The 27,790-nt window shown below is 36.5% G+C and overlaps 1 protein-coding gene across 1 annotated transcript in view; it reads left to right on the top strand.

Annotated features, from left to right (window-relative positions):
* Positions 1-27,485, top strand: part of LOC149409197 (uncharacterized) — a 71,229-nt gene extending 43,744 nt beyond the window's left edge. The window contains exons 3-4 of the mRNA XM_089650035.1: positions 6,271-6,273; positions 26,274-27,485. Coding sequence (XP_089506161.1) covers positions 6,271-6,273; positions 26,274-27,485 — 1,215 coding nt within the window. The remainder of the gene's footprint in view (positions 1-6,270; positions 6,274-26,273) is intronic.
* The last annotated feature ends 305 nt before the right edge of the window (positions 27,486-27,790 follow it).

Below are 27,790 nucleotides of genomic sequence, written 5' to 3' on the forward strand. Positions count from 1 at the left end.
ATACATCAAAACAGCAATAAAATCATCCCAACATAAATCTGAGTTACGCATAGGAGACCAACGGAGGGGTAATACTCCATGGTTTGATGCAAAATTAAATGCACTTATCAAACAGCGCAACAATGCGTTTAAAATCTGGAAAAAAAATCAGTAAAGTGATATATTCACAGCACTGAGAAATAAAACAAGAAATCAAGTTACCAACTATAGAAGATATGCTAAAACCAAATACTACACGACTATATTTAAAGAAAACCTGCGTAATCCGCGACAGACATGGAAAATAATAAATGCAATTCTAACAAATAGCTCGACACCCCAGAAAGATGAAATTGAATGTCTTCTCATTAAGAATGAAGAAATAACATGCCCAACACAGATAGCTTCAACTTTTAACAACTTCTTTATATCAGTTGGGGAAAACTTAGCAGCTACAATTGCATCATATCCAGATGATTCTATCACTATAAACACGGATCAAAAAGCAATCCAGTCCTTATACATAGCCAAAACAAATAAAACAGAAGTTCTCAGTATCATCTCTCAACTAAAGTCTAATGCATCTCCAGGTTTAGATGGAATTACACCAGTGTACCTGAACTTTTGCAAAGATATATTAGCTGACCACCTTGTTTTTCTTATTAATCAATCCCTGAATAGTGGAATCTTCCCAGATCAACTAAAGATAGCAAAAATAATTCCGATTTACAAAGATGATTGCAAAAAAAATCCTTCTAATTACCGTCCTATATCCATCCTCTTTGTCGTCTCTAAAGTTTTTGAAAAGGTTATTAAGCTTAGGCTCACTAAATATCTCCTATCAAACAATTTACTCGCATCCCAACAGTATGGATTCAGAAACCAATCTAACACAAAATGTGCTGCCTTCGATTTTGTACACGCCCTCCAAAAGCATATAGACCAGGGTAAGCATGCTGCAGGCTTATTTATAGATTTAAAAAAGGCTTTCGATACGGTTGACCATGGGATACTACTAAAGAAGCTAGAACACCTAGGCATAGTAGGCACTCCCCTGAAATTACTGTGTAGCTACCTCTCTAACCGACACTGTCAGACCTTTGTTGGAAAGGGGACAAGCAGCATGGGAACGATAAAATGTGGCGTGCCTCAGGGCTCCGTACTTGGACCATTACTATTTTTAATATATATATAAATGATATTGCTAAATGGGGACTTAAGGGTACAATACAACTCTATGCAGATGATACAGTGATTCTTTATCACAATAATGATTTAAACGAACTTGAAAAGGAAATGGAAAGTGATGTAGCTTGCCTGGCAAACTGGCTGCGATTAAACAAACTTAGCCTAAAGATAAAAAAAACACATTACATACTGTTTGCAAATAAAAAAATGTATGTCTTAATATAAGTCTTGATAATAACCGCCTTGAAAGGGCTGATGTTACAAAATATCTTGGCCTTTTCATTGATTCACAACTCACATGGAATCACCAATTTAAACATGTTCTATCCAAAATTACTCATATAACTGGTGTTTTATATAGACTTCGCGGGTTAATTCCTCCCTCTCTATTAAAATCGATTTACCATGCTATGATTCACTCACATCTAATATATCTCGCCGGAATCTGGGGATTTGCTACAAAAAAAAATGATTTCAGAAGTCCAAGTCGTCCAAAATAGAGCCCTGCGAAATATTTTCAGTTTACCTTGGGACACACATGTCAAAGACATCTACAGAAACACCCAAATACTTCATTTTAATACCATTCCCACTTTTGAAATAACGAAAACTATATTAAAAGTAATTCAACACTCGGCACATTCCAACACTACACTCTATTACAATTACGACGTACACCAACACAACACAAGAAATCACAACAAACTACATATACCAAAAATCAAATCAACAAAATATGGACTAAGATCCCTGGAATACATAGCTCACACAAAATATAATCAACTACCCAACGAGATCAAATGTGCAAGTCAATGTAAAAAGACCCAAACTAACATGCTCAAACTTCATCTTATTAATGACTATCTGAAATAATAATGTTGTGTATGTCCCATCATATGTCCATTTAATACATACAGCTATATGTTTCATGTAATGCGTATCATTCCCGCAATGAGTTTATTAACTCCTGGGAGTACAATGCTTTATATAATATACTATATTCTGTATTGTATACTTTTAATAAAAAAAATTAAAAAAAAAAAAAAAAATTGACGTAAATAAAGTAAAAGTTTTGTTTACACAGGAAGAGAAGAAACCCGTTATTCTGGAAGGAAGGAAAATAGAAGACATATTTTTTCTTTAACTGTATTAAATAGAATTTCGCAGCACGACTCTTTTTATGATTGTAATTATCTAACTTAGAGATAGTTGAGCGTATACTTCGAGATGACAAGTTCTGGGAAGAAAAAATGCTTATTAAATTAACTAATTTTTAAATGGATTGCATTCTTGTCGAGCTTATCGATCCTGGAGTCACAAGGTCTATGAATGTTCGTGATCCTCCACATATCTTAGATATTGTATGTAAAGAACGTCAATTTGGAAATCGTCGTTTAGATTTCGACGAAATGCTATTTATTGAATAATTATTTTAGTTTTTTATATAAAATTATTTTTACTATTTCTAACTTATATTATAATAAATGATGGCCTTTATACAAAAAAAGTTGCATCTTATGCTTTTTACATTACATAATTATTTGTTTTATGTAACTTTTTGTAAACGATAATAATAAATATTGAAAATGACTGATATTTTATTTATCTTGTCAATATATTCAGATATAATTATGATCAGATATTATGAAAATGATTCGTGATTGAATACCGTATTGCTTTGACATCTGTCAATGAAGAACACGTCGGTTACGAGTCATAAGTTACTGCCTACCGTCTAGCAGTATGGTTACAGAAATCTGATAAGAATCATAAAATCATGAGCTCCTTCTGCAATAGGTAACGTTTCTATCGAAATTTGCCTAAAACATGCACATTCAACTTAATATTACTATTCACATAGTTTGAAAGACGCCCATTATTAAGCATTTCATGTTCAAACCTTACTCATGGGTACCATCTAGTGGATTTCATCGCTGCTCTGACTTCGAACAGTTCGTGGTGTCGGGTGTTCCCCATTGCAACGTACTTCATTCCTCTGAACCCCGAAATATTATAATATTTAATTCGAGCGGAGCGCGTGTGAAACTAATTTGCTCCGCCCACTTAAATCGCGTTCACGCCCATAACTGATATTTTTTTAGGATCTTATTTCGTCTTAAAGGTTTTAGGAAAAGTTGACATCAGAATGCAATTGGATTCTGGCTACCGTGCCTAAGTTAAACACCATAATGAGCTATTTAATAAAAATCGATACAGGTCAAATTTCCCAGAACATGATTTCAATGTTACGTTTAAAACGTATGACTTCCTAAATAAAGTTCAGTAAAAGTGAACTCTGTAGAATTTACGCCCGCGACGATTTTTCAAAAGCTAACGGCCCTTTATCAATTTTACAAATTTTTTATAGTACTTGTTTATTAGAAGACTTTCCCGAGACTGTGAAATTACTAAAACTTTTGTGCACCATTCATGACCTTTGGAATGACCTCAGTTGAAAGCTAAAGATGTTTCTCAACGTTAAAAAGAATAAAATCTTTTTTAAACACGTTGAGCCAGGACAGACTGAACGCACTATCAGTGTTGCATTGATAGAGGTCTTCGCTAAACAAAATGAACAGAGAATAGAACTTCTTTATAAATAGGTATGTACCTTTATTTAATTTATTTTATGACTTAATGTTGTAATCCGGTGAACCCCCATATATTTTGACCACCGGCCGCCACTGCGTACAACAGATCACCTATGGTGCATCTCTTTCTATTACATGAGAGATGGTCGGTTTAGATGAGAGAGGTGTATAGGCCAAAGGTTTATTTGGGTTTGTCAAATATATGTACGTATTTGTTGTTATTATTATATGAAATGGATTTCTAAAGATACATATTCGTATAGTGCTTTATAATAATATGTTGTTTATTGCATAACTTAGAAGTTTTTATTATTATACATGTCACATAGCATGTGATACACTTCAGGCCGCCGGCCGCCCAGAAAAGTCAAACAGTGAACTGGGCTGTAAACCGTTATTTTACTATTGGTCTTTACTTTTCTGCGCGGTGGTCCTGAATTCGCGCGGGGAACGTCAACAAGTAGCGACGGCAATACGGTACAAGTACCGTACCGGGCGAGAAAAGCAAATATTCTAACTTAAAATATTAATTTAACTATGAAATCTTAATCATTTTTCTTTTTTTTTTATGACATCAATTCTAATAGACGGTTAACATTGGTAAAAAAATTACTGGAATTCCTTGTTGAAGAATTACAAATTTTTCGATACAAAATGCTTATGCGACGTGGTTTTCACAGTTCTAATGACGTCACACCACACCCCGCCTCTTACCGCTCGGATTCCGCTCGTTTTGGCGGGCTTGATAAAATTTAAACTTTGAGAATTAATTTAATTATGAAAACAAACTTAAAAAAAAAAAAAATACCAGTATTTAAGTTTGAATGCGAACATTGATAAAAAAAAATAAAAAAATGGACTCAACTTCCTTATTGAAACACTGAGTGGTGGGATAAGTATACATTTCAACTGGTAATGAGTTGAAGAATAAATATATATGGGAGGGAAGAGATTGACCTTCAAAGGTGATAACTACAGATTGGGAGGGCTTCCAGGAAATTATACCCTCAGAGGAGTCCTTGTAATTTAGCCTCCTGGCTTTTATGGGATTGCCAATGTGTTGGGGGGTTGAAAGTGAAGACAGAATTTCTTCGATGGACAGATCGGTCGAGATACCTCTGACCAGGCCCATAATAATAATAATAATAACATAACATTTATATAGCGCAGTTTTGTGTTGTTTCACTACAAGTGCGCTTAACTATAATAAACTTAAAATAAAATTTCCCATTGTGTTCCTTTTAAAAAAAATTAATTACATAAATATGAAATAAAGAATAAACGGTTTACACAAAAGCAGAGAATAAAATTTAACAATAACAGTGCTATTTTAGTAGAGGATAACAATAAAAGACAGTGACAGTGCACGAAAAATAAGAACTTTAAAATTAAAATATTATATAAAACAGGAAAACATTAAAATATTATATAATAGGTGGACATTAAACATAAAAGTACAATAAGGAGGAAACCGAAACCAAACAATTACCGGAAAACTTCAAAACCTGGCTTTTTATAGTATATTAAAAAAGAAGCTTAGATTCATGAGAATATAAATGATTTTAAATTATTAAATATGATTTTTTGAATAATTTTGTTTTTAAAACCCGTTTAAATTCAGCCAAATTTTGTATATTGGTAAGGGCTGGGGGAAGTTTATTCCAAATGAGTGGGCCAGCTACACGAAAAGAGCGATCATAGTAAACAGCTCGATTTGACCGAGAAAGTTCGATTAAACGATTGGTAACATCTAGATCTGCTGACCTCAGAGTAAGCTGTCTATCGCTTAGGTTTTGTCGGACACATAATTCCGATATATAGGCTGGCGCCATTTCCTGCAATGCTTTGAAGGTCATTAGGCAGATCTTGAACTCTATTCTTTCAGGGCATCGAAGCCAATGAAGACGATCCCTTAGAAGCGGGGTTATACGACAATGCTTAGATTCACCAAAAATCATTCTCGCCGCAGCATTGAAAACGGACTGGATTCTGTTGAATTGTTTTTTAGGTAGGCCAGCATATGCACTATTACAATAGTCCATACGTGAGACAACGAACGAATTAATGAGTGATTTTGCTCCATCAAAGGGAAGGCATCTCCTAATTGATTTTATCTGCCTTAGATGGAAAAAGCCAGCAATTACAGTTTTTGAAATTTGCGATTCAAGAGAAAGACAATTGTCTAAAGTGAAACCTAGAAATTTTATTTCCGTAGAAGGGATTATATTTGTATTCTGAATACGGATTGGACTGGAGTCGATGAGGGCTTGTCTTCCAGGAGAAGCTATCCAAATAAATTCCGTCTTTGTCGGATTAAGTTTGAGTTTATTAACAGACATCCAACTTGAAACCGTGTCAATGAAACTAACCACCTCGTTTTTAAGGACGTCTTTTTCATCCGGGGAGCAAAACTTGAAAATCAAACGATCATCCGCGTAGCCTTGTGATTCAAAGCCAGCTGAGTGAATGAGTCGTTCGAGACGATTAGTATATAGAATGAAGAGAATGGGACCCAGTACAGAACCCTGGGGAACTCCAAATTCGATGGGAGTTTCAGATGATGTATATTTATTGAAAGTTACTGAAGCTACTCGTCCAGACAGGTACGATGACATCCATTGGAGTACATCACCTCGAACGCCAAATTCGGTTTCAAGCACATTTAATAAAATACTATGATCTACAGTGTCAAATGCCGCACTCATATCAAGAACAGATACCAAACCCAACTTACCTGCTTCCATCCCGATGATCAAATCTGAAATTACCCGCTAAAGGACAGTTTCCGTTGAATGAAACTGTCGATAAGCAGATTGATTTTTGGCAAATAGACCGGCCGAGTTCAAGTACCCCACCAATTGTTTGGCAACGATTTTCTCAAGCAGTTTTGACAGAAATGGTAGGTTAGATATTGGCCTGTAATTATCCGTATTGTCTGTATCAAGATTAGTTATAATTGATTTTTTGAGTGTTCCCGGTACAAGTGAATTTACTAGTGACTTCTGGATAATTGCGGTAATTATAGGCGTTATATCCGGAAGACATTTCTTTAAGAGCCAGGTAGGTATGGGGTCTTGTGTGCATTGTTTATTAGGACAAGACATCACAGCACGCGTGACATCTTCTTCCGTTACAGCTGCGAAAGTAGTGAAGTCACCAGAGAGCGGACTTGGTGCTGCGACAGGAGGCGATCCTACTACACTGAGGGCCCGAATGTTTTCAACCTTATTTCTGAAGTGTGTTGCGAGGCTGTTTGCTTCAAGGGAGGAATCAACCTTGATGTTGCTCTCTCCAGACAAAGTCTTTATGTTTTGCCAGAGCTTTCGAGGGTCCTTTTCTGACTCAATTTGGTCACACCAAAAGTTTGATTTTTTCTTCGTCACTTCTTCCTTATACACTCTTTGCTTTGCAATCCAAAGCTGCCGATTGCTGAGAGTTGGGTTCCGTCTGTAAGCCCTCTCCAATTTACGCATTTCCCTTTTCCTTTGAAGACATTCTGCATCGAACCATTTACTGCAATTTCTAATGCGGCAGATCTTTTCTGTGAAAGGAGCATTTTTATCAATTAATGCCAGTAGCGTAGAATTATAGAGAGTAACTAACTCTTCTACCTGCATTTCGCAATACTTTTCCTTATCACAGAGAGGCGAGGTTTTTAATTCGATGCAAAATGTCTCGAAGTCGAATTCTCTCCAATTTCTGGAGATAATAGATTTAAACTCCAGTTTTGGAGGATCGAAGGCGAACACGGATGTGACGAGACGATGATCCGATAGTCCAATGTCCGTAACATCTACGATTTTCGGAGGAAAACCGACCCGGGAAATTATTGCGTCAAGTGTGCCTCCTGCATCATGAGTAGGTGAGTTAACCCACTGGTCGCAGCCGAAGTCACGCAGAATTTTATTAAATTTTTTAGTCATGGGATTGGCTTTCTTTTCCAAGTGAATATTTATATCTCCCAGAATAATAACGTCGCAATTGTAATTGGAGGTACACTCCAGGAGAGATCTAAATTCATTGAAAAAAATTGCAGTCGGTGTGCATGACCCGGGACGATAGATGGAAATTATCACGAGGGATGCACCATTAGCTGAAGCCTTGCAGCCGACAAACTCAAAAGTGGTATACACCTGACGTATTCCTATACTGTCTAAGCGAATACCATTTTGCGCTACAATTGCAACCCCCCCGTGATTTGTAAAATTAACGTTGCTTGTGTCCGTTTTGATCGGTCTTGCAGCTTCATACACCGAGAAACCGCTTGACCGAAGTGTTTTGATGGAGTATGAGTCTGCATTCTCATGCCAAGTCTCCGATAGCGCCAAAATATGAATATCTTTGCCCCTTATTTATTTATTTATTATTGGATAATTTGTATAGCGCCGCTTTTGTGAGATATCACCTCAGGGGCGCTTTACAGTTGATGCAGGTATTACAGAAAATATAAATATTACAAAAATAGAGTGAAGTTAAGTTAAGTAAAATGAAGTAAAGGAACAGGTGACACGAAGATAGAAGATGGAGACTCTGCAGCAAGAATCCCAGGTGGTGAAGAAACTGGTCCAGCTGCTGCAGCGAAAGAGTCCACCGCGTCCACCAACAGTGCCAGCACGAGGTTCGTCATCCGTCCAGGTATGTGTCTGCTGCTAATAAAGCGCTGACACACTATCCTCTCACAGATACCAGACCTTGGCAGCACCGCTGTGACGTTCTACGAAGATAGAAGATGGAGACTCTGCAGCAAGAATCCTAAGTGGTGAAGGAACTGGACCAGCTGCTGCAGTAAGAGAGTCCACCGCGTCCAACAACAGCGTCCAGGTATGTATCTGCTGCTAATAAAGCGCTGACACCTCACATAGATAAGAGACCCTGGCAGCACCGCTGTGAAGTTTGGCAAGTCCATCATTTATCTCCATGTAATCCTGTTCCTGGTAATTGTTGAAGTGGTGCATTCTGTCCGCAATAAAAAAAGCGACGGTTGGGTAATAAATTGCCCTGGGCTTATCAGATCCACAATATCTTCGTGTTTATTAGCAATGGATCTCGCATTCCAAGCCGCAACATTCAGAGACTTAGGTGGACGAAAATTTCTGGTTTGAGCTAACCGCAGATTTTTCACTAATTTTACCTTCCTTCCGGCTCTACACCCTCGTTTCCTTCCCTTACGTTGGGGAAGATGCGAGTGACATTGAAAGTAGGGATATATGCCTTGAACTTTGAATTAGATGAAATGAAGATATTTTTGATGAAACTGTTGGCAGCTGGCCCTGAGAGGAATTCGACGGAGATTCGGAAGCGACCCTCGGCTTTTACACCTCCAGGTTTGATTGAAAGATTCTTGCTATTTGAGAGGAATTTGCCAAATTCAAGAGGGTGGATGGTTTTTCCTTGCTCAGTTTTTTGGGCGTATGCTATGAATGGGCCACGGGAATGATGAGAATAAAAGTTTGTTGGGGGAAGTTGAGAAAGTGCTGGTGGGGACTGTGAAGTCGAAGGAGAGTCAAGTTTTATTGGGGAAGAAGGAGTAAATTTCCTTTTTTGGTAGAAGTCAAAATGACAGAATCACTGTCAGAAGTTTCTCCATTTTCCCCATCTGGGGGGTCTGGAGAGGGATCTGGGGGCTTTGTAGGGGGTCCAGGAGGGAAATCTTCCTCCATTATTCACAACAGTAAACAACTACAATAATAGTATGGAAAATGACAGAAGTAAAAAAAGTTTATAAATATCTGGAAATCAGCAGCGAAAAGTGACTTCTGGAAGATCAGGAGGGAGAAGAAACCTCAAGGCACAACACACTACACTTTTTTTTTGCCAGAAAACAAAAAAGAATGGTAAAAAATTATTTTTAGATAGAGCAAAACAAAACAACTGATGACAGCCAAATGTTATTGTTGCCTTTCGAAGGGAAGCGGTTCTAGCAGGAAAAATTACTCGTTCCTGTTTAGACCACATATTTGTACGTTTTAATAGCGGATGTCAACAAAGCAATACTCTTTCTTCATGTGTATGTAATAATATTAACATAGCGGATCATTTTTTAACTGCAGTCAATATTAAATATATTGAAAGGCCAAAAGTCGTAGAACACGGGGAAAAAATATCGATCTTATCCCAAAACAAAATTGACAAAAATATTTATAATTTTAAGTGGCATACCTTGCTTGAGGAACAAGATTGCAATATGTTATACACTAAAATTAAAAATAATTTTCAGGATTTGTATGAACAAAGTAAAATCGTTATGTATTATAAACCCAAAAAAGACCCCTCGCAATAAAATCTTGGATAACTTCTGATATTTTAGAAAACATTAAAAAAAAAAATTTACTGTACAGAAGGTGGAAAAATACTCCTACCAATAAATTCTTTGAATTAGAATATAAAACTTACAGAAATAAGGTTACAAAAGAAATCATTAAATGTAAGTCTATCTTTTTTAACAATAAATTTAAAAATTATTTCGGAAATACCAAAAAAACTTGGGATGAAGTAAATAAAATATTAGGACGCAAGTCTAAAAGTAGTTGTGACGAAATAATCTCAAAATATATGTTAAACACGCATATTGAAGAAACCGTAGCAAATAATTTTGTTGAATATTTTACGAGCAGTGTTAGCTCTATGATACATGTACGGGACGGCACTGTAGTCGCCGGCCGCACAGACGATATAGCGGGAGTGGCCGGCTGGCCGCTTCGACGCCTTGGAAGAGAAGGTCGGGAAAAAGTAGGGAGAATGTTGAAATATGGGGGAAAATGGGGAAAAATGAGGAAAGGGATAAATGGGGAAAATGTGGGAGAAAGGTATAAGGCAGGGGGGAGGAAGGTAGGGGGGAACCTGCGCCCTGACAAGGGACGCTTCGACTATTGTGAAAGTTTCTTCTTGATGAACACCAGGGAGCCGGGAGAAAGAAGAAGGCCAGGTTGAAGTGAAGGTCCAGGGCAGAAGAGGCTTGAAGAAGGCAGTCAGGGCAGTCCAGGAGAGATGTTGATCGTTCGACGGTTGCTGGCTCTCTGCCGAATTGCACAAGTTTTCTGCCTTTTAAAGGACCAACGGGCTTAGCTCTCCCTTTGTTAGCGAGAAATTCCGAGAATTTATTTTGGGTTCCCGGAATTTTCACAGGGAAGAGCGCCGTTGTTGCGAAACTTGGAAGGGGACGATTTTGACTAGGTCCCTGACTGTTCTTCAATCCACTTTGCCCGGGTCATTTTTATTCAAATACATTTTGTGAGTTTGCACATATTACAGAGAGAAAATATATTTAAAAGGCAGCTTTGCACAATATTCAATTTGTGCAAATTTACATATTAAAGAGAGAAAATATATATTTAAAAGGGAAGCTTTGCACAATATTCAATTTTGTGCAAACGGCAAGTTTTGTAAAGGAAACTGCGTCTGCACAATTTCAAATTTTCATGCAAATTTAATTAATGGGAGTTGGTATCTAAAGGGGAAGATTTGCACAATATTCAATTTTGTGCAAACGGCAAGTTTTGTAAAGGAAACTGCGTCTGCGCAATTTCAAATTTCATGCAAATCTTCCATGTTTGTACAAATTTAATATGATAGGTATTTAATTTATAAGAGGGTGTTGGGGGGTCAAGCCTTTGTTTGTTGTCTATAATGATGACTGCTTGACCCCGTGGTTTTATTTATTAATCAACCGATAAGATTTACAGTTTTACACAAGTGCAGATAAGATTACAGATTTTTATAGAGAGAATTTGTTGCATAAATTCGAATATGCGCAGAGGTGAGTTTTTAAAGGAACTGCCTCTGCGTAAATTCAGATTTATGCAAATTAATAAGTCAGTGGAGGTACGTCCGGTACAATACATAAATGTGATTATATAGCTTCGACCGTCAGACCGACAGAAGTTCAACATAGTATGTACCTACCAACTACCAAGCTACCAAGAGCTACCTGCGAAGAAATTAATATCATTGTTAGCAAACTAAACAATTCAATTTTTTTTAAATTTAATTAAAATCAAATTTAATAATATAATTATTAAGTTCTGCAAGTATTTTTTGGTTTTTGTTATTGTTACAGCTGTTTCGGCTTTCAAGGCCATTTTCAAACGGTGGTTAAGCCACGTTTTTGACGACTTAAATATGATTCTATTTTACCCCCTCCCAAGTTAAAATGATTTATTACCGGTTAAACCAATTTATTGATAAAAATAATTGTGACAATAGATTTCATATTCTGTGGGGGTATTTTGAAGTCTGTTTTCCCCACATTAATGTTATCTTAATTGTTTAATAATGATGTAGTAGTTATTAATTTATTTAAATGTGTTATATTGTTTAGGTTTTGTGAACATACTTAGAACTTTAGAAGCGGGGAATAAATAATTTTCCTTACTTTATTAATTAATGTTATATTAGGGTCATTGGTTCTTTTATTGATTTCTAATTGTTCAAGTAAATTTAATCTAAGGCCCTTTCTTTCGATGTGCAAGGGTTTAAGTTCGTTGTTGTCAAGCGGGACGTGATTGTTTACTAAGAGATGTTCTGCGAATTTTGAAAATGTGCTCTTATTATTATAACATCTTATATGTTCTTTGTATCTAGTTGAAAAAGCCCTTCCCGTCTGTCCGATATAAGTAGCGTTGCAATCGGCGTGGTCACATTTTAATTCATATATGCCACTATTATTAAGTTTAGGATTTCTACTTTTAGAGTTTTTAAGGTTTGTTCCTATGTTATTATTGGTTTTGAAAGCTATATTTAGACCGCATTTTTTATTTCTTTTGCTATTTTTATGGATATTGGACCGATAAATTCGAGACATGCAAATTTTTCTATATTTTTATTATTTGCCGGATATATTAAATTAATTTTATTTTTATATTTCTTATTTTTTATAATTTTTTCAATGTTATTTATGTTATATCCATTATTAACCGCGATCGTTTGTATCGTTGCCTTTTCTTTCTCATACGCTTTTGTCCAAGTAGGCCAATCAATAAAGAGTTTGAGGTATGCAAAAATTCCCCCGTCGATGAAATTTTTGCAGTCACGTGGAGTATCATTTAGGGATGACGAATGACAAGAGATCCAACAAAATATTTAACGGGAAGTTAGTTATTTTTAGCAAAAACTGAATAAAAATTATAACTCTCGCTGGAAAAGTATTTCTTTCGAGAACTCTTCACATATTTACATATTTACATATTTTTAGTTCAAATCTGCCACGTTATCCAAAAAGTGCACAGTGAAAGGCAAAACATCGGTCGTCGGTTTTAAATGCTTACCACATGTGCACGGTGATAGACTAGTGAACAGTTTCAAGTGCGTGTAAGTGATTTATGAGGGTATCCTTTGGGCTATGATGGTTGTAAACAATGTCGTATATGACCGGGCCACACTACTCAGACTTAATAGTGAAAGTGTCTATTTGGACCCTGCAATAGCTGCAAAGATATCGCTGTATAACCTTGGACGCGTTATTACTAAAACAACTACCCGTAAAATTAGGTTTCGTGGTTGCAGAGCTGGACGCAGTAGGAAAAAACATCTGGAACACAGCATCGAAATAGTTACGTCACCGCTAACAAAAGAACAGGGAAAAGTAGCAACTCAAATTCTCCCGATTCCGGAGAGAGAATATAACACAGTTAATGCTTGTATACAACGGCATGCAAACTTTAAGAGCCGTCAACTAGGTATAGGATCCTGGAATGTTAGATCTCTCAATAACAAGATAGAGGAGGTAGGGGAGGTTTTCAACGAACAGAATCTTCATGTCCTGGCCATAACTGAGACTTGGCACGAAAATAGTGACTCTTTTTCAATAAAGAGACTCCGAGCTTTAGGTTATGTCGTGCTAGAAGAAGCCCGACCTAAAGCAACAATTTCTCGGGATGACAACATCGCTAGCGTAAATCACGGGGGTATCGTGATTTTAGGTCGCCAGGGCTTGCGTTTAACAAGGGTGTCAATTGGTGCATACCGAACCTTTGAGCACTTGGGATGCCGAGTTTCGTCTGCAGGAGCATCATTCATTTTATTTACCCTATACCGGCCTGGTTCAAAACAAATCACTTTGGACTTTTTTAATGAATTTTCGTGTTTTCTCGAGCGGGTTGTGGGACTTTCCGATAATATTTTCATAACAGGTGACATTAACATTCACTTAGAGCGTCTAGAATCACCTAATACTCTTAAATTCACTGATTTATTAGACTGCTTCGGATGCCGTCAATGGGTTAATTCCCCAACTCACGATGCTGGCGGAACTTTGGACATTTTATCTCAAAGTCAAGCGGTCCGTTTCTGGTAGCGGATAGTGTGGATGTAGGACTATCAGACCATCGACTTATTCGCGCAGAAATCGATTTTAACCCACCGAAAATTCCTTACGTTACTATCACATCAAGAGCATGGCGCGGTTTTAACTTTGACGACTTCCTGTCAGAACTAAAAGCTTCTCCGCTCTGTACACATAGCGCATGGGAAACAGAGTCGCCAACCAAACTAGCAGCAGATTATAACACCATCCTTTCAACCCTTTTAAATACATATGCTCCAATTTCTACAAAAACTCGGCGTCTACGAAAATCTGATGCCTGGTTTGACGAAGAATGTCGGAGCCAGAAGAGATTGATGCGTAAATTGGAGAGGTCCTACAGACACTCGGGGGTTACATCACGGAACGATTGGATACAGGCTCAAAAAGAGTACACGATCTTAATCCGTTCAAAAAGGTCTGAATATTGGACAAATAGGATCACTTCAGAGCGTCAAAATCCACGTAGTCTTTGGAACTCGGTTAAGACAGTCATTGCTGATGTCCATGCACCAAATACAATCGACATAGCTCCGGAAATCTTCTCCAAGTTTTTCCTTGACAAAATTGAGTCAATACGAGCCCTAACAACCTACGCTCCACCACCGTATTTTACTAAATGCAATAGAGAAAACCTTTCTGCCTTCAAACCTACATCCCTAGAAGAAGTAAGGAAATTAATTCTTACTTCACCGAACAAGCAGTGTTCGCTCGACCCTATTCCAACGTGGCTACTGAAAAAGTGTTGCAATGAAATTGCTCCCTTTTTAGTTCATCTTTTCAATAAGTCACTTAGCACGGGTGACTTTCCAAAATCCCTTAAATCAGCTATCGTAACTCCATTATTAAAAAAACCACAACTGGACGCTGAAGATCTTTCAAATTACCGACCCGTTTCAAATCTGCCTTTTATATCAAAAATATTAGAAAAAATCGCTGCCTCACAGGTCATATGTCACTTAAATTCAAATGAATTATTAGCTAAATACCAATCTGCATACAGACGGTTCCACTCCACAGAAACCGGGTTACTACGTGTTTTGTCGGACATAACTACTGCCATTGAGTCGGGTAAACTGGCACTTCTTTCAGTCTTGGACATGAGTGCTGCATTTGACACGATTGACCATGACTTTCTTATTAAACGATTAGATGAATCATTTGGTTTAAACTGTGATGTTAAGACCTGGCTGACATCGTACCTGGCCAACCGTTTACAAGCCGTAAAAGTAGGAAAAAACCAATCAAATTATGCAACCCTTTCATCTGGAGTACCCCAAGGGTCCGTTCTGGGCCCACTACTCTTCATCCTCTTCACAAATGATGTCGCTAAAATAATAGAATCATTCGGCCTTCTATCTCACTGCTACGCTGATGACCAGCAAGTTTATTTTTACTGCTTACCAGAAGAAATAAACAGTCTAAAAATTCGTATAACTGAGTGTATAGAAGCAATTACTCGCTGGATGACCTCAAATAGATTGAAACTGAATCCCACAAAGACTGAGTTTCTGTGGACTGCTACAAGCAGACGTCAGCATAACATTGAAAACTCCCCAATAACCATTTCCGGAAGTGACATCACTCCAAAAACGTGCATCAAATTATTGGGTGTCAATCTGGATGCTAATTTTTCCCTTAAAACTCAGGTGAACAGAACTGTAAGCACGGGGTTCTTTCAATTAAGGCAAATTAAAGCAGTGCGGAGAAACCTGCCAACAGAGGCGACTAAATTGCTAGTCAATTCCTATGTTGTTTCACGTCTAGATTATTGCAACGGAATATATGCAAGTCTCCCTAAATGTCAAATCAACAAATTACAATCCGTTTTCAACGCCGCGGCAAGGCTTATCACCGGAGTATCTAAATACTCCCACATTTCAGAGCATCTCAAAAATCTGCACTGGCTCAAATGTCCTGAAAGAATCCAGTTCAAGGTATGCTGGATGGTATTTAAGTCACTTAACGGAATGGCTCCGGCTTATTTATCAGAATTGTGTATTCCAGAAGATTCCAACTCCCGACAGTCAACCCTTAGGTCAGCAACGTCATCAGCTATCGGAAGGTTGAAGGAACCAAAGCGCACACCAGATACTAAGTTCGGTGAGCGTGCTTTTGCCGTGTCAGGACCTAAAGCCTGGAATGGACTGCCACATGATTTGAGAATGATCGCAGACTCGACAGAATTTAGGTCTAAACTTAAAACGCACCTTTTCAGACAGTCGTATCCATAATTTCAGAAACCTAAACTTTCACAGTTGACGGCAATTTAAATTTAAATTAACAAAATGTAAAAAATACTAAAAATAAAATAAAATAAATAAAAATAATAATTAAAAATAAATAAATAAAAATGATAACAATTTGTAGGCTTTTAAGACAGTTAAAATACATTTAAATTAAAATAAAAAAAACTATAGCAGACTTAAGATCATGCGACGATCAGTGTTTTTTGATATAGTGTCCTCTGCGTGCAGTTCTATCTTTTATAAGCATAAACTTTTTAATATAAGTGTGTTTGTTGGAAGTGACTTGCCAGGTAAGTATGTTTTGGTATCATTTCTAAATAACAAATGTAGATCCTAGGAAATAAATTGTACAGCGCCCTTGAGGTGATTTTTCACAAAAACGGCGCTCTACAAATTATCCAATTATTATTATTATTATTATTTGTTAGTATTAATTAATATCCACCTGATTAAATAGAAATCCAACAATATTTTTGTAGGGAAAGTGTTTTTTTTAAAAGAGATTTGTTTTTTAATTCTATTGTTACCGGGAAAATTACTCCCTCCAATTTTTGATCACGGAGTGTCTTTATATTGGTGTTTGCTTTATTTAATCAAGAGATCCAACATTTTTTTCTTTTGGAACATGCTTTTTTGATATCAGTCAAAAATGTCGCTCCGGAAAAATCATCCGTCCAATTTTTTTACGCCAAGTTGTTGGGATAGCTATGTAAAAACGATTTCTGCAAAGATCCAACAAAATTTTGAACGGCAACCTATTTTTTAAAATTAATTTCGAACGCACGCTCATTTCGCGTGATTTTTGGATGAACGGGAGCCCGCGGGGTAAGGGGAGGGGTGGGGCTAGTCGCACGGGGGGATAGCGAGCCGTTCGGCGCGGGATATAGCTGACCGCTGCCCGCGGTAAGGGGAGGGGTAGGGCTAGTTCCATTCGGGACTACGCTACGCGTTTGACGGCCGCTTCTAGAGTCTGTGTAAAATTAACAAAGGGCAAATTGCATGGTTTATAGCGCCCTTTGTGGCAGCTGGACGCGTCATGCCGTCTTCCAACCGCTTTGTGTTTTTTTAGTATTTTCAAGGGAAACGAGGCAACATCCCTTTGAAGTTATTTTAAAAATCAGTGAATCATCATTTTAAATTAACTTACCAATTAGTAATCAGAACTTAATAGTAATGTGACTAGAGTGCAGTGTTTCAAAAATGAATAATCGAAAATTGTGCTAAAAATAATCTAAATTCAATGAAGTTGAACTTGGGACGAGAATCGGTAACTGTAGGTACGCCAGATGTTTTCAATGTTATTCTTGGAAACTCTGTAAGCCCTAACAAGTGCCCAAGCTGATTTATTGTCCCGTCCGCCGCCTTTTATTTCGGAATAATGCACCACTAACATAATCACCAGAAACAAGTGTACAAGGAGATGGACTTTCCGAATGTCACAGTGGTGATGCCAAGGTCTGGAATCCATGAGAGGACATTGTGTCAGCGCTCTATTAGCAGCAGACACATACCTGGAAGGATGACGAACCTCGTGCTGGCACTGTTGGTGGACGCGGTGGACTCTCTCGCTGCAGCAGCTGGTCCAGTTTCCTCACCACCTAGGATTCTTGCTGCAGAGTCTCCATCCTCTACCTTCGTCGAATGTCACAGCGGTGCTGCCAAGGTCTGGAATCCATGAGAGGACATTGTGTCAGCGCTCTATTAGCAGCAGACACATACCTGGAAGGATGACGAACCTCGTGCTGGCACTGTTGGTGGACGCGGTGGACTCTCTCGCTGCAGCAGCTGGTCCAGTTTCCTCACCACCTAGGATTCTTGCTGCAGAGTCTCCATCCTCTACCTTCGTCGAATGTCACAGCGGTGCTGCCAAGGTCTGGAATCCATGAGAGGACATTGTGTCAGCGCTCTATTAGCAGCAGACACATACCTGGAAGGATGACGAACCTCGTGCTGGCACTGTTGGTGGACGCGGTGGACTCTCTCGCTGCAGCAGCTGGTCCAGTTTCCTCACCACATAGGATTCTGACAGCAGATTCTCCATCTCCGTGTCACCTGTTTCTGTAATTCATTTTATTTAACTTAATTTCAATTTGTAATATTTATATATTTTTTTGTAATATCTGCATTAACTGTACAGCGCCCCTGAGGTGATATTTCGCAAAAGCGGCGCTATAAAAATCATCCAATAAATAAATAAATAAATAATAACGCTTCGTATATCTGCTTTCGATTCGAGCTTTTAAAGCCACAATTCCTTATGGATTAATAAATCCAATATGGACTTTTTGTAAATTCCATTTTTATTCGAAAAAGAATCTGAACTCATCAATTTTATTAATAAATTGATTACACTTTTCAAAAAACTTTTTTTACATAGTTACATTGAAAAGAAAAAAAACATGACAATACTTCTATTAAAATCGAAAATAAAGTTGGCAGTTAATAAGTTAATAATTAATAACACAATTCTGAAACGAATTGATATTTGCCCTGAAACCGGGTAAAAACCATAAAAAAATGTTGCTTTATGATAAGGGTTGGCACATTCAACGATAATTAAAATACATTTTTATTAATAATTTAATTCATAACAAAACATACACACTTTGGTAAATTTGATTTGATTTGGTAAAATTTGGTAAATTTGGAATTCCGCTTCACGGTAAATATGGAATGTTTATTTGAATTGATACTTGAATTTAGTTATATTATTACTAAAAGTGACTCTTAATGTTAAGGAAAACCTAAAAAAATATACACTTCAAATTTTTATTTCGTTTTAATTATTTCACATTTATACGATAATACACCGGTCGTCAACCAAAATCATAACGCCATATTACATTTGTTCGCGAGATTTCAAAGCAACTACAAAGTAATATGACAATTGCTGGAAATACCAACCACACAAAATAAATCTGAATCCTTGGTAATCCTTGGTAATATCTTTGGTAAAAGCCCTTATGGGAATACTTGGCCAGCGTAAAACACTTCTTACGTTGTATCAGAGTACACAAGGGTTAGATTTAACTTAATTATGTTAATAAAACTCGAATAAAAGTTCACTACAAAAGAAGTGAGCTCTATAAGGATGTTGATAAAAAATGGAGAACAAAATGAAAACACTCAATGGAAGAAGCGTAACTAACATTGAAGTAAAATTCAGACGTGAAGTGAAAAAGCACCGGGAAGTCTTTTTGTGCCTATTCCAACCACTCCAAGCGTGCCATTGATGCCACGGTCAACACTGCAATAAGTCACGGTTACAGGGGCTGTTATTGGCCTCGAAAAGGATTTCGGCTGTTCTTTCTTCCCAGTCTGAATAGGGCTAAAGTGGTGGTTAAATTATTTTTTTTACTTCCAATAATAATAATAATAATAACATGGAATTTATATAGCGCAGTTTAGTGTCATTTATATTAGTATCTGACATAGTATATTATATATTTAGCTAAGGGAGACTTAAGAATTATATTTTATTTATTTATTTATTTACACATATACGGCACAACACGTGCCATTAACATAATTGACATACTTATAATAGTACAACAACATGAAGAATAACAGTATAATGTTAGTAAAATTTAAGAAAATAGGTAAAAAGTAAGGTAATAAGTAGTGTATAAAAACTATAATGTATAAAAGTAAATTGTAAAGTGAATAGTTTAAAATATAAAGTATTAAAGTACAAACCATAATTTATTAGGAAAAAGTATAAATAAAAATAAAAATTTAAAGATTGAAATAAAACAATAAAATGTACCAATAAGATACCGTACTCAAGGTACCGACAATGATTTAAATATAAAAGTAATAAATCCTGGATTATGTTAACCGATATGATAAATTTTACAAGTACTTATGATTTCAAGTGCATTAATAGTTTTAGAAGTACTGGTAGGCATATTATGTTTACATGATGTATTTACGTGGTACTAGCAAACAAATTTAGTTTAACGCATCTTTTGTATGAAGACAGATTACCGGCAGCGTGATCAATATTAGCATATTCATTGCCTAAAATATGCAAGCGATTGATGGTTGAGTTTTGTTCTGCGTTCGTCATAGTATTGTCACAGTGAAAAGGTGTTTTGAGTCGAGTCGGTCTACTAGGTACATGGTAATTTATTAATGAGACCAATTCAGGGGAGTCAAACCAGTTATTGTTTATTTTAAATAAGAAAATAAGATCATTGAGTATTCTTCTATCTTTTAACGATAAGAGTCTCATTTTTTGTAATAAAGATTCATAGTTTATGTCAACCGCAGGAATACCTAATTTGAAATTAATTGATCTGAGAAATTTGCGTTGGATTCTTTCAATGGAGTTTTCATGGCTTTTGTAGAAAGGGTTCCATATGGGGGAATTGTATTCTAAATGACTCCTAACCAGAGTTGTATATAGTATTTTAAATGTTTGGATATTTTTAAAATCTTTACAAATTCTTACAATGAAGCCCAGAATTTTCATTGCTTTACCCGTTATTATATCAATGTGATTGGTAAATAGTAGTTTAGAGTCGAAGGTTATTCCAAGGTCCCTTATTACAGGTACTGACAATAAACTGTGATTGTTAAAAGAGTAACTATATTTGATAGGGTTTTTAATTCTAAAGAAACTCATGATTTGACATTTTTTTATATTAAGTGTAAGTTTGTTAATGGTACACCATTCTACGAATTTTATAAAATTGGATTGGAGGGACAAGCAGTCGTATATATTTTTTATGATTTTATATATTTTCATGTCATCGGCAAATAATAATATGTTAACATCAGTGAATATGGAAGTGACATCGTTTATGAATAGTATAAACATTTTCAATATGATCCATAAATATCTCCGCTAGAAGTGGGCTTAAGACCGATTGTAGACATGACAAAATCAACTATTTTCGACACACACGAACTCTGTTGTTCATTTCCAAAACAATATTTTTTCTAACTAGAATTTATTTTAAAAACGTTTGCCTGAAAACAGTAAGATGGCGGTAATGTAAATCTTCGTTATAAAAGTTATGAATTTCAGTTACCAGATGGCACTATTTTTTTTGTATTATTTATTTAATTAGTTTATACTACGTTAGAATTTAAACGAATATATACAAGGTAACATTTAATTTAATTGTATGTTTTTTAATATTTTTACAGAAAGCCTGACATTTCATTTTATATTATTATTATTTCTTCATATATCTTTAGTCCTGATTTTCCATATTATGACATGTATGATGATGTATGTGCCAATTTCTTAATTATGTATATCTCTATTAAAAACATTTTGGCATTTGGTTTTACATAGTATTTTTATAGTGAATAGCTCACAAGAGTCCCAACTGCTCCGGTCTGGAGCCAGTGAGACTATGGCATCCCCGATTGGGGTATGTTGTTTGGCTGAAGGTAAGTGGGTAAGGGAAGGAGATGGGGAAGAGGAAGGTGGGGAAGTACCTGGCCATTTAGATCTAGTCACTAAACACGGCTAAAGCCATTTGGAGAAACGTTTCAATTCTGAATGGTGGTCTTACACCAAGGCGATACTGGGAGTATCTTCTACTCTGGAACGTGCCGCATATATAGTATTTATTATTTTAATTAATTAATTGTGAAATAACACAAATCAATCAAATAAAATTTATTTGCGTACACGGGGTTCGAACCCGCGACCTTCGGAATGGGAGTCCAAAGCCTTACCACCCGGACTACGCCGGCCGGCATTGTAAAAAATATACCTACATCTGGTCAAAAAACAGAGAACCTGTGTTCGTTCTACCTCGGTCAACAAAACCGTTATAAATAAATAACATTATTGTTTTCTAAGGCCCACAGAAATAAAAAAAACATTGCGGCTCCGACCGAATGTTTCAGTTTGTAGTATGTAGACCTCAGAACAGGTATAAAACTTATTGAGGACTATGGAAATGGAACAAAAATAAATACAAATAAACTTTTTCAAAGTAATATATTTTAAAAAAAGAATCGGAATGTGGCCTGAAACGGCTTTAGCCGTATTAGGTGACCGAATCTGTATAGCCAGGTATTTTCCCATATTAGCGCCCTTGAGGTGATTTTTCACAAAAACGGCGCTCTACAAATTATCCAATTATTATTATTATTATTATTATTATTCCTCTTCCTAGCATCCCATATTTGTTTTGACATAAAAAAAGATAGTGCTATGTATTTGTCTTTGAGAAAGGAATGAAGGAACCGCAAACAACGCATAACGCTGCTTGCGGTTGCTTCGTTCCTTTCGTTTCAATTGCATTTCAGTTGCCTTTATGAGCGTTGACTCACACGTGCACCATAATTACGTGGCACTAGTAATTACGCTTGCTCGCTTCAAAATACTCTAACCACAACATATGGCAGTCAGGTTATTTGTGTTTGGTCTTTTCATTCATGTTTTTTGAGAATAATTTACAAAAACAATAATAAATCGATATAGGACCGCTGACCTTCTGTCTCTTGAAACGAACATGCACATAAGTATTATATTTGCGGCATTTTTCAGAGCATTAAATACTGTCAGTATCGCCCTGATGAAAGACCAAAAATCATTATTTAAATTTAGACCGTAGAACGGGTATTATTTATTGAATAAGTGAATCTACCTGGCTATTCAGATTTGGTCACCAAACACGGCTAAAGCCATTTCAAGCAACGTTTCAATTCTGAATGGTGGTCTTACACCAGGCGATACTGAGAGTATCTTTCACTATGGAACGTACCGCGAATATACCATACGTATATTAATTCATTAATTGTGAATAACACAAATTAACCAAATAAAATTTACTTGCCCACTTCGGGATTCGATCCCGCAAACTTCGAGTCGAGAGTTTTACAGTATAATGTACAGAATAGCATAACTCATGCTAACACAAACTCGATACTCAAGTCGGGCCATGTCAAGAGTCAGAATAATAGAAGAGTATGTATGAGACGATGTATGAATGTGAATGAGGCAAGGAGTGTGTGCCAAGACCGAGTTGTTTGGCGGTCCGTCCTCTCTGCCTACCCCTGCGGGGAAACGGCGTGATGGTTAGTTAGTTAGTAGTAACACAAACTCACACACCTAATAGGTTAGATTTTTTTCTCTTTTTCTTTTTGTACTTATTTAGTACTTTGATATAAAAAAAACAAATTCCTGTAATATCGAAAAATCTGTTTTTGAAAAAATAATAAAAAACACAGATTTAGGAAATGAGTTCAAAAGAATTTGACATTCTCAGACTATAAAAATATTACCATTTGTAATTTCGGCTACTGGCATTATACCTAGCTCTCTTATAAAAAATTTAGGCGTATTAGATCTATCAAAAAATTTATATATATAAATGTAAAAGTCAGGATTACAAAATATTATCATATTATTAATATTTTATTTTTAAAAATATGGTATAATATCATATAATTTAATAATAATAATATTTTAATATATTTTAATTATAATATATATTTATATAATTGTTAAAATATATATTTTCATCATGTGAAACCATCGATTTTGTCAAAAATTATGTATATTTGGGTGTTTCTATTGACTGCCACATGAAATGGGATGTACACATTACTAATGTTTGTAAACGTCTACGGTCTATTGTGGGTAGAATTTATAAAATAAAATATTTTGTGCCTGTAAGTACATACTTTAAAATTAATCTATCTCTCTCTGGCTGAATCCACAATCCCTTATGGAATCACTTCTTGGGGACATTCTTGTAAAACTAATATAAGTTATATCCAAACATTACAAAACTCCCTTACAAAATTGTTAATCCATAAATATACCAATGCACACAGAAACGACACTAAATTAATATACAAGTCTCTGAATGTTTTACCTGTCAGAGGATTATTGTTTTATAATATTGTTAGTCAACATCTTATATCGTCTGATTCCTTGTATAGGGAAAGAGTTTTCCATAAACATAATACAAGATTTGTAAGAGTCTTATTGCCACATTGGGCGGTGTTGAAACAAAATTATAAAAGGTGTAGGGCATGAGTGCCTCAGGAATGTATGTAACAACAGTGTATTAAATAAAAGATAAGGGAAATGAATTCCATGACAGAGTATTTCCTCCTGGGGTAAAAATAATCTCGTCGAATTTAATGTTTCAAAGACCCAATCCTGTCTGATTACGTCTAAAAGGGATCCAAATGATAATCTAGTCTCCTTCAACGGAAGCAATCTTCCGAACAGGCCTTCCATTGATATGCTTGGTGTAACTATAAGTGACCAGCTCAGGTACGGGGGCTCCATCGAAGCTAGAGTAAAGTTGGCCTCTCAGAAGCTGGGCGTACTGTACAGGGCCCGCAGATACTTTAATAGTACACAACTGCTCACCCTGTACAAATCGCAAGTGCGCCCTACTGTCGAATTTGGCAGCTATCTCTGGTCTGGAGCCCCAAAATACCTGAAAAAAACCCTTGACTCTGTGCAGAAACGGGCGGTCCGTTTGATAGATTCCCCAATCTTAACAAACGGACTGCAATCTTTAGAGCACAGGCGTCAGGTAGGTATGCTGTCCTTGTTCTATCGGTATTACAATGGAAGATGCTCTGAGGAACTAGCGTCATTGATCCCTTCGGCACCGGTGCGTAGTCGGGATACACGCCAAACGCGCGCCCAACATTTGTACACAGTTGACACTTGTCACATGAGAACGGGTCGCTTCTACGATTCGTTCTTAAGTTCAACAGCTCGGCTGTGGAACGAACTGCCGGCCTCTGTGTTTCCTCCCTCCTACAACATGGGACTCTTCAAGACCCATGTTCACTCCTTCCTCTCCACAAAAAGACCCTCCACACAGCATCCCCAAAGATGACATAGGCCCTGAGGGAAATTATTTTCTTCAGGGCCTCCTGTGTGGAGTAAATATATAAAAAAAAAAAAAAAATGACACAACATTTATTTCTACAACACTTCATTAACCTTTAAATAACATGAGAACTCTTTATTTAGTGACATTTATCTCAGGCGTGTGCTACATCCGAAGGATGAAAGCACGATTGCTAATTTTAAATATTGCATTGAAAGCGACAATTGGGTGGCACTTATAATAAACTAACCTGAAGAATGTAATAACGGGCGCCAAGCGATGCGGTTATGCACAGCTGTTATTTAAATGAAGGGACAAGGATGACCAAAGGTAAAACCACAAAACGGTGTCGTCATCCTTGTTCGTAATCGTGTTCGCTCATGGAGTGGTTCTTGTCTTCCCCTAGTTTCACGAGGTCCCGGAATCGCGGCCAGATAAATACTAAATTGTTGAGGTGCGTGTCTTGATCGCGAGCCCCTTCCTTGTTGTCCAGAGTTGCCATAGATGCGGAGTTGTAAATAGAGATGGGCAGTGAATAATGCTAATGCTCTGTAGCGGGCAGGAAATGACTGCTACAGATTCACCCAAAATGAAGGATTGGTGGTCCCGAAATGTACCAATAAATACGGTGAAAGAACCCTAAACTTTATTGTACCCAGAATATTTAATAAACTACCAATGACAATTAAAAATATAAAAGTTTTTACAGCCAAAGTCAAATATAATCTAAGGAAATGGCTATTAGATACTGAGGATTTATATTGATGCACTACTGAAGACCTTGTTTTCCAAATTGGAATTCACATTCTAGGGAAATGAAAAATCGTTATAAATTTGTATTACCTAGTACTTGTTGATTATTTCACTTGATATATTCATTTGTTCATATTAATTTCATTTGTGCTTGTTTTTGTTATATGAGGCTTATACTGCTTCTTACATATTTATATTTATACAATTCTGTAATTTAACCAACTTGTCATTTATTGTTAATTTATCATCAACATTATACATACCTACATACTGTTTTACCATTGTACCATGTTATTGCAAAAATGTTGTCATTATGTACCTGCTGACAAACTACATAAGTAGTTTAGCAGGTTTGAATGTTAATAAAAAAAAAAAATAATAATTACAGGCACTTCCTTCACATTACTGTAAGAAGGATAGCACGAGATTATACCTGCCAGTAGAATTTAAAAACATAAAAAATCTCTACCGCATTTATAAAGAAAATCAAGCCAGCAAAGGGGTTGATTATGTAAGTGAGAGGATCTTCCGTGAAATTTTTACTGATGAGTTCAATATTGGATTCCACGTTCCGAAAAAAGACAAATGTCTTAAATGTTTACGTTTTGAAGGCAAAGATATAACTGAGAATGAAGAAATGAAGGAGCATTTGGAAGAGAAAGATGCCTCAAAGAAAAGGTTAGAATGTCATAGAGAACTTCCAAAAAAGAATAGTTCCATTATTTGTACCTCGTTTGACCTTCAAAAGGTATTGAATACCCCATATGGAAGCGGCATGACACTATTTTATTCAAGAAAATACACAGTTTTTAACTTGTGTTTTTACGAAAGTGTAACCCGCAGTGGTTTCTGCTATGTTTGGGGAGAAACGGAAGGCAAAAGAGGTGGTAATGAGATTTTCACTATTTTGCAAAAGTACATAGACAACGTTGATGAACGTGAAACCGTTAAAAGTTTAATTTTGTACTCGGATTCATGCCCTGGGCAAAATAAAAACAAGATCGTATTGGCAGCCATCCACAACGCTTTGTTGATGTCAAAAAATTTAGAAACTATACAGATGAATTATCTGCTGCCGGGACACACAGAGATGACAGTAGACAGTATTCACGCTACAATAGAAAATTCTGTTCGACACACAACGGTATGGGCGCCTTCACAGTGGCTGACAATTTGTCAGCTAGCTAGAAAGGATCCAGGACCCTATCAGGTGGAAGGCCTTACACATGAAGACTTCAAGAATTATGAGGAATTGTCCGAAAAATATTTCAAGGGAAACCTTGTCGGTAAAATAAGCAAGATTCGTGTAGCAACATTCAAGAAGTCTACGCCAAACGTGATGGTCGTCAAATATAGCATGCAAGATGATGTAAAAGAAGAGTACATAGAAATTTATGCAAAACTGAAACAACTCTATGCAAAATATAAATCAAAGCTTCCTATCACAAAAGCAAAATATAATGACCTGAAAAAGCTATGTGACACTGGTGCTATCCCAAGAATATTTCATTCAGAATATTTCAACCTACCATCCAGCAATACTGGCAAAGATACACTGATCGATACTGATATTGAAGACGAAACAGACCTGCCAAATTAAGCCTCAGCATACGCTGTTTGGAATTGCGATTTGGGTAACACCCTCCTTTTTTAGTTTTCACAACTGCGCATAGGGTTTTGATTGTCGCTAAGATAGCAATTTTATATATTTCACTTCTTGCGTTAGCTACATCTGTTGATATTATTGAGAACTAAAATTAATTTTACCAAAAGTTGGACATACTCTCCAAATTCGCCGTGCATTTAACGGCAACACGCAGTAAGGGTTGTGATATTTTCAATCTTTTCGCCATTCTTTTATTTGTTTAAAACAATATAAAATTTTCTTCTCTCTTGGCTATGGCC

Source organism: Hesperophylax consimilis, unplaced genomic scaffold, assembly GCF_061612785.1.
Source record: "Hesperophylax consimilis isolate HC1 unplaced genomic scaffold, BYU_Hcon_1.0 scaffold_33, whole genome shotgun sequence".
Lineage (NCBI taxonomy): Eukaryota > Metazoa > Arthropoda > Insecta > Trichoptera > Limnephilidae > Hesperophylax > Hesperophylax consimilis.